General features: G+C 36.3%; 1 protein-coding gene across 1 annotated transcript in view; it reads right to left on the reverse strand.

The window, feature by feature from the left end:
• The window catches only part of LOC107674023 (usherin-like), a gene marked incomplete at its 3' end in the record, with an annotated part of 75,579 nt that overhangs the window by 5,668 nt on the left and 60,717 nt on the right, over positions 1-9,194 (reverse strand). The window contains exons 20-22 of the mRNA XM_016467885.1: positions 8,554-8,729; positions 6,683-6,827; positions 621-851 (exon numbers count right to left, since the gene is read on the reverse strand). Of these exons, the coding sequence (XP_016323371.1) occupies positions 621-851; positions 6,683-6,827; positions 8,554-8,729 (552 nt within the window). The remainder of the gene's footprint in view (positions 1-620; positions 852-6,682; positions 6,828-8,553; positions 8,730-9,194) is intronic.

Here is a 9,194-nt window from a genome sequence, read left to right on the forward strand (position 1 = left end):
GATGAGCTTTGTAAAAATCGACGCGTTTCAGAAAGGCGGGGCATAGAGGAGAAACAATAATGTACAGTATGTGGAAAATAATGTGTTTTTTGAACCGTAAACCACAAACACATTTCATTACACCAAATACACAAAATAATGTTCTTTTTAGCAGCATCATATGACCCCTTTAAGACTGGTTTTGTGGTCCAGGGTCACATATGATTCCACATTACAATGGACACACATACATGTGATTGTACTCTATTTGTCGCTGGAAGTCTTATGTTGCATTATTAGTGTAGCAATCAACATTTACTGAATGATTTTCAGCTGATCATATTCAATAATAATTTTTAAGTTCAACAACAATTAATGTATTATTTGACAATAATTTCTAAATCACATCAACTAAAATTTTCACATTTAACTTTGTTTGGTTAACTTTGTTTACACCCACTTTTCACAATCCAATCAATCCCCAATAGATAAAATTGTCCCATATGACTTTTTTTTTTCTGAGTGAATATCTGAATTCTCCTGAAAATACAACATATTATGTAAATAAAATAGGTACTGATCTGCATTTCACAATCAATCATGCATTTTGATGCACATAGAGCATCGATGAGACCCCGTACCTGTGAAGTCAGTGTTGACAGGCAAAGTGGAGCTGGGAAATCTGAAGTAGCCACTCCCTGTGAAGCGTCTCCCCCTTATAACCTGACCCTGGGTGTCAGACAAAGACACATCCGTCCGCTCCACATGGTACAGAGGTTGAGGCCCATTGAGCTCGGCCGGGGCATCCCAGGAAACCTTCATCACAGTCATATTCAGCGGTCTTAACGTAGGGGCGCTTAGACCTGCCGGGGCTATCATAACAGAAAAAAAAAGGAAAGGATGGAGAGATATGAATATTTAAAAAAAAAAAGAGATGTGCATTTATAGTCATCGCTCAGTTTCATGCATGCTGCTGTAATGATCTAATGGGGCTCTCATGTAGGCTGAGAGGAGGTAAATTACCTCGGCCTGACACATCCTCTGTGCATTTAGCCCACTCTGCCTGTCAGGCCGTCCACACCAGCAGTGCTAATAAAAACCCTCCATTGGGAATGGACGTGTTGTCTTCCAAGGCCCATCACGGCACACAAGTCATAAATTACACTCAATCAATAGCACTTGAGTCTATATAATTGAAACTCTGATATAATTTCAAATCCCTCCCGCTGATTTAATAGGATTTGTGTGAAGTCTCGCTGGACATTTATCATTTTTTGCCTTAAAACATAAGGCGGTAAAAATGAAGTGTGACTGACGTGGCTTCATGTGCCCTTACGTACTACGAAGTAAGTGATTATTCATGAAGAGTCAGCAGGTGGTGGAAACTCATTAAGGGACAGTTCACCCAAAAATTCTGTCATCATTTACAGAAGCAGCGATTTGTGAATGAATTGTTCCTTTAGTAGCATCTTTTTAATGAATCAATTGTTCCAGTTCAGGAAACTGGTCGTAATATTTAAAAAAGTCCAGATAAAAATTTAAAAAATGAAAGATAGCCACAAAGGTTTGGAATGACATGAGGGCGAGTAAATGATAACAGAATTTTCATTATTGAGTTTTTAATATTTTTCCAGTAAAACTCTGAACAAAACCATTTTTTTCTTAGTGTATTATAGGCAAAATTAAAACAACAGTAGCGCAGCATGGTTAAGCAATTCATCTTTTTCAAACCAGCGCATTTAATGTTTTGACATGGCTCACGGGCTCAGCAAAAAGGTTAATATTGTCTTCATCATATTAATGACTAAGTCAAAGAAAGACATGTCTAGCACCAATTACAGCCTGGCCTGAGTGTTTTCTGTATTTATACAACCTGACGTTTTCCATGGAACTATAATACTTATTTCTGTAACAGGAAAAGTATTGATTTATGCATAATTGTCTAACCCTCTCAGCTGGAGGGGAATATATGCACACAATATTTCGAGTCAATGCAATGTGTACAGGCGGGATACACTTGTTCTGCTTGCCTTTATGGATGTAATACACATAAAACATTACCATCAACTCTTGATTAGCTGTTCACATTTCAACAAGATCAATAATGGCAGTGTGCTTCCTTTTTAAAATGCTACAGGCTTATGTCCTCATCAGAGAGGGCATGTGCGCTCAAAAGAGAATTATGGTTCCTTTTACATAGAAAGAAGGAGAAGCTTTTTGGAGGAATTCTGAATATTTGTTGAACATTTTTGAGCAGTATAATGTAAAATAATAAACACACACACACACACACACACACACACACACACACACACACACAGTATATTCAAAAAGAAAATGTATTTTAAATTGTAATAATATTTCACAATATTAATGTTTTTACTGTATTACTGATCAAATAAATGCAGACTTTGGAAGAATAAGAGGTTTTTAAAAACAAACAAACAAACAAAAAAACACCATATGCGCATATATGCATACACACACACACTGTATATTCAAAAAGAAAAGTTATTTTATATTGTAATAATATTTCATAATATTAATGTTTATAACCATTGGAAAAAAAACTTACAAAGCCCACACTTTTGAATGGTAGTGTACATGAGAAAATAAGAAAATTCTCTTAAAATTAATCTTGCATCTGACAGAGCTATAAATTGTGGATTTTATGCATTTGAACCAATCACGGCAGCTTGCCAACCAACAATTAAATGGATTGTGTACAATGATTTTGAATAGTTACTCTCTTGCTATGCATGCAGAAATGTCTTTGATCTGCGTCACATTCTGCCTGGATGTTTAATGTAATTTTCATTGATTATATGGAACCAAAACCTTGACCGCAACCAGGAGCAAAATTTCAAATATTGTGTTTGCTGAGATCTTTCCGGTCTGTTCAATGAAAAGTAAGGATAAGGATAAATCAAAAACAATTAAATATTGCCTTAAAGAATGTGAATTAAAAGACAAATCTGACTCAAAGTTCAAATTATTGGAAACAAACTGTTTATTTCCATTACTGTGTTCTATAGCTATGAGAAACATTAATCTACAGTTTAACCATTCTGCTATGAAGATATTGACTCAGTGTCTATGTTTTTAAAAAAATTTTCTGACATGTTGGTGTTATATCTTTCATTTGGATGTTATAAGTTGCACTGAGTAAATACAGCTGGATAAAACAAAAACTGTGTCCATCTTCATTTCAGGCTGCAAAGCAACAAAATGTGATTTTAATCACAAGGGTGATGCTTTTCTATACTCACTGTATAAATAACTTAAGTGTCTCCATTCATTTCAGTGGTGTGCTATTTAAAGCAATTTGATGTCATTCCACTCAGAGAAAGCAGATGCTGACTTCTCAGTTTGAACAGATGGTAATTCTGTCTAATAGTGCATTGATGTAATAGTGATGTGCATTGTGTATACAGACAGTCATAAAACGGAGGTAAGGCTCAAATAAATTGCAATCATCAACGTTAAATCCTGGCAGAGAAGTGGGTGAAAACAAGGCTTGAGGGAGACATAGTCTTGAGTGGTCCAGACAACAGGTTGTGCTGGGTTAGTCAGCGTGCTGTTTGTTCAGACATACAGGAGGTGTGTAAGGGCATTAAGAGCAGCTTGTGTGGGAGCAGAATTTTAATGAATTGGAGACACTGCAAATTCATCTTAAGTGGTCGTAAAATGAGCTTTGATATGAAAAATAAAGAAAAAAGCCCCCCCCCACACACACATAAAAAAAATCAAAGCAAATATTCGTTTATGTCCTTAAGTATACCAACCGATACCCTATGCTGACAAAAAATCCTTCAGTAATAACCCTATAAACAGAAGCAAAGCATTAAAAGTCTCCTACCATATGGAAGAGCCGATGACATTGGCTGCAGCATATTGAGCTGACCATATGTTACAGCGGCGCTGCAAGCCTGACTGATTCATGCCCATCACATTCCACTGTATCAATTAAAGGCCCTTGAAGGCTGCATGATTTGTGCCTCTGTTATTAAACCCTGCTAATTCATCCTACTTACATATTCCTTATAAATCTCCGGGAGTGTGCGGTGATTCATGGCAATCGGGGAGAGTGCTACGGCACATTTTTCTCCTTGTAATTAACAGTAAATTGTTTTTACTGCCGCACAATGAATTTCTCGGCTTGGGCCACAAATGAAGTAGTAAGAAACAGAGAGAAGAATCCTGACTGAGGGGTTGGTTTAACTCATTAAGTCATCACGTGAGCCGATGTGTGAATGGCTAAATAAAGGCAAAGGGAAAAAACTGAAGTGGGACATGAGGCTGGACATTGTCAGGAAGTACACTGCCTTCCTGTACAATTAAGAAAAGGACAAATCTGCAAAGGCTAAGCTGAGAATACATATCCAGGGTAAGACGAGCCAGTTTCATGTATTCTACAAATAAGTAGTATAACACGAGGGTTTTTAACTGCCTAATACAAGATTTTGCCTAATGTTTAATCTATGTGTTGTGCTGGAGGATCACACATCTACTATTTATGTATTTACAAAATTGTCAATTTTCACATTCAGTTTATATCACTTATAATTGCTAAACATATGCAGTTCACTGTAATACTGATAAGTGTTTGATCTTAAGAACTATTTTTAAACAATGTATTTTGTACACTTTTGTTACTGTGCAAAATCTGGATCCTCAAAACAAAACAAAAAATAGAAAATAGAAAAATATTATATTTTATATATGAGTAAAAAATAATAGTCACTATATAAAAGGTGGCAGCAAGAGTGCGAAAGAAAGAGAGTGAGAGAGAGAAAGAAAAGCCTGATAAAAAATAAAATAGTGTTCTTGATGATGACACACTTTCAGAAATTGCGCAAGGAATGAACCTTCCTTCCTTCCTCTGACTGCTTGACTGATCAAAATTCATCAATTTTAAAGTAAGAAAATAATAGAGATAACAGAGTGAATCTAAAATATCTTTAGTTTGTATTCCTTTGAGATAAAAGACTTCCTCTCTCAATTGAGAGCAGGGCAGAGCATACGTGCTCCAGTTCACCGATGGGTTTACATACACAATTAAAGGTGGTCTGTCCCGGCCTTCACTGAGGGAGACCTATTCAACAAACTGACTATGAGCAATGACAGACACTTTCCATTAAATGCACTTCATTAATATTAACATAAGAATTAACACCTATTCAGATTTTTCTCCTTTCAACGACAACATATATCAGAGTGCTCAACGCGTAATTGGATGTTGAGTGCTCACACACGCATGCTGTGTGTGTACTCCATTATAAACCGTGAATTTTAACAGTTGGGATTGGTTATTATAGTTTGGATTGGATTTGTATCAGGGATGATGCAGCATCGCTGGAAGAAAATTTTAAACCTAACAGTAAACATCTGAACATAAATAAGAGCGAAGTAAATCCGCAGCAAAGATTCAGAATGTAGACCTGTGATAAAAACTTAAAGGGGTCATATGAAGCGATTTCAAGTTTTCCTTTCTCTTTGGAGCGTTACAAGCTGATTGTGCATATCATATGTGTTTTTGAAAAATATCTCTTTTGCAGTTTATAACGTAGCTATCCTTAAATTAAAACAATCTGCAAAGTTGTTAATCAAAAAAAGTGCATGATACATAAAGATATTGTCTCTCAAAAGAGAGAGTCGATTCTGAATTTGCTTAACGAATCGTCATATTTTCGAATCTTTTGCCTGTTACCGGTATACGTCACTGGGTAACACATTTGCATAATCCCCGCCTGCCCGCGAAATATGAACAGAGTCTGACCTGCCCACAAACACTTCCGCTAGACTAGTTAGTGTGTTTACATCATGTTGAGAAGATGCTGTGTTCAAGGATACCACAGTAATACAATTCGAACCTTTTGTTGTGTGCATGTCATTTTTCCAAGGACTGCTTCTCTAATCTTGGCTTTTATCTTCGTTGGCTTCTAATCTTCTTAATTTGGACTAACAAGCTCTCCGAACCAAATTGCTGTTTATTTTGCTGCACCAGCAGTTATATGATTAATGTGGGAGAGACGAGCGAGTTAATGTTAGTTAGGCTGGTGCGCCTGTGATACAGCTGTTCTGTGTTCTGATTAAAAGTTAAGACACAGAGCGTCTTTTGTCTGGCTTTCTTCAAACATTACAGTAGACATATTTTGGTTTACAAACTGTATCGTTTCATCAGTTAGTCACGTTAGCACTCGGCTAACATATCCACCATTATTGTTTTAAGTGTTCACAGTTTAGCAGCTAAACTTTAGCTGTGGGCACGATTCGCTTGCATAAATGTTTATGTATTTTATGACATTATTATAAGAACGGATTGGAGCACTATATTATCGTTTTATGTAAAGGTGCTTTGTCAATCGTAGCGCTCGCTAACTTGCTCAAGGAATCCTCTCTGTGCCAATCACAACAGGCTTGGCCAGCTGACCAATCAAAGCAGAGTAGGCTTATGGAAGGGAGGGGTTTGCTCCGAACTTGCTTGGAACGAATCGTTTCGAAATCATTGGCAAATGACTCTAATATTAAATGTATATTCTGAGAAAATTACAATGTTGCAATTATTTTGTATGCATTTAAACCTGTTGTAGGGGACTCCAACACGATATTAGGACACTTTAAAATACCATATGACCTGCTCTTTAACATCAAAGGCTGCTTGTACGGTACACTGGATGTAGATTATAGGGATAGTACTGACCGGAAGGCAGAGTTCGGCTTGATGCAGATGGACTGCTCACGCAGCCCTGTCTGTTGCACACAGTTACAGTAAAACTGTACTCCTCATAGGCCTTCAGTCCTCCTGCCGTGTAACTCCGCTCCTGTGCTGATCCACTGTACAGCACCTAAAACATACAAACACACATATAACACTGAGTACAGTTTAAAATAGATATAGAAAAGAGAAATAGATATAGATAAACTCAACACTAACATTTGCAAGCACACAATTACACACCTAAAAATGACCTTTTAGGCACTTGAACTAAGACAACAAAGTCAGATCCAAGGTCTATTTGTTCTAACATTTCAACCATGGTGCTCACATGGACACTGCAAGACTAGAATATAGTTACACTAGAAGATAGTAATAAAACCTGCCCTGTGAAAAAAAAGTATTATGTTAAATTTAAGGTAAAAAAAAACAAAAAAACAGGCAGCTGTGATTGCCAGAAATTCACCATAAAACACTGTGACTGTGATACTGTGATATTTTATGCAATAAAGATGAACTAAAGGACTAAAAATGTGATACAAACACCTTAAAGTACATTACTGATAACAAAATTATTTATACAAAATATGATCATATGTGATGCATCAAGCAGTTTTACACCATAAATTATTTTGTCATTCATAGTTTCACTTCCAAAAAACTATATATTTGACAATATTTTACAGTAGAATTACATATGTGATGTTAAATCATTTACAATTTTACAAATTCTGACTTTAGCATTTTCATAGCATTTTTCCATTAAAAATTACAATCTTTTTTTACAGTTTAGCTATCTATTAAAAATAAAAGGACATACCTTTGAGTGGTGATGTACATGCATTGGTGAATATACTGTTTGAATTTTTTCACTGAAATTTAATCATCAGAATGAACTACAACAAACCATTTGAAACAACAATTTGCTAAATAAATCGGTTTTCCCAATTGTTCAAGGTAAAGAGAGGAACAATCTAGGAAAGCATGTTTGATTTCCTCATATTGCTCAGCTGTATAATAAGGCAGATGGCAGAATAATACAATGTGAAAAAACAGCAATGTAGCATTTAGAAAAGATGTTTTGAAAACAGCATACTCAGTAAGTACATGCAATAATTCAGCAACTGATCATACCAATGGGAGTTCTTAAAACCGCTCATAAGAAGTAGACGTATACATGCACTGCACAGAACACACCTTCGGAGCTTTCAATACCTGCCTGACCCGACATATTTATTAAAAACTTTCATATCTGCAGGTTACTGATTGAAAACATCATCAATGCTAACATACACTTATCAAACTAATTAAAATCTATGATAATGAAATCCAGTTAAAAAGAGGATTGTTCAGGGAAAGTAATCTCAAAAAACATCCTTGAAACATTTGCCACGAAGACAGGAAAGGTGATCCTGATATGGAAAACAGTGCTTTAAATACAGACTAACATGTGGGAGACGGCACTACTTTAACCTTTAAAAGGTCTGCTACCCGAACGAAGAAAAAAAACAAAAAGATTCACATGAGTAATAGAGGAGACCTTTTTGGACAGTTCAGCCCACGCCACATGCATACTGGGACACAAGGCACAAGTTATGGAAATATAAATCTGGACAAAAATGAAGGTTACTGGGGACAAAAAATAAATTTCTTTAATTTCAGTGGAAACATATCAATGAAAGCGAGAAAAAAAGTTGAAAAACTGGAGCAATAGGAAGTGTTCTGTGTGATGCATGAAGCAAAGAACAACACAATATAGCCACAGAAGCTTCAAAGCTGTGTGCCAACACATCTGAATATTCTGGCAGTGGCCCTTTTCTATCAAGAAAAAAAGTTGAATGTGCTGAAATGGATACCTGTGTTACTATAGGTGGAGCGTATGGGTTGGACATTTGTTCTTGGTGAAGGTTGACTCTGTACTCAGTCACTTCGCCCCTGACGTCTTTGTCCTGTGGCATTTCCCAGCTCACTCTGAGTGAGGACGAGGACGAGGACACAGGGGACACGTGAGGAGGGGGCATGTACTCGGGCACTGTGGAGCAGCACAAATAATTCATCAAAACAACAAAACCTTTTCTTAATCAGCATTTTTGTCTTGTTATCCAGCAAATGAATGTACTTGAGACGAAAATGTAATTTATGTAGAGAATACTGCAATTAGGTTCCTTAATTTAGTTTTTTTTTTTAATATATTTTAAGCATAAACCTAACAAGAAGTAACAAACAAATAAACAATAATAATAATCTGCTTGTTAAGTCTGACGTCACGCGTCACCGCTTCCGGGTCCAAATGATCTATCAGATGCCACAAGAAAGAAGAAATGTATATGTGTCACGATGTGGGTAGATGAGGCACACAGCGATGGGGTAATCCAAAAGGTGAGTCTTTAATTATCAATCCAAGAGAGAAATACAGAATAACAGAGGAGATAAACACCACAACGTAACTTTTAAGCAAGACAAAGGAACTGAGGAAAACACAGGGTATATAAACACA

Source organism: Sinocyclocheilus anshuiensis, unplaced genomic scaffold (assembly GCF_001515605.1).
Source record: "Sinocyclocheilus anshuiensis isolate Anshui unplaced genomic scaffold, SAMN03320099.WGS_v1.1 scaffold544, whole genome shotgun sequence".
NCBI classification, from domain to species: Eukaryota; Metazoa; Chordata; class Actinopteri; order Cypriniformes; family Cyprinidae; genus Sinocyclocheilus; species Sinocyclocheilus anshuiensis.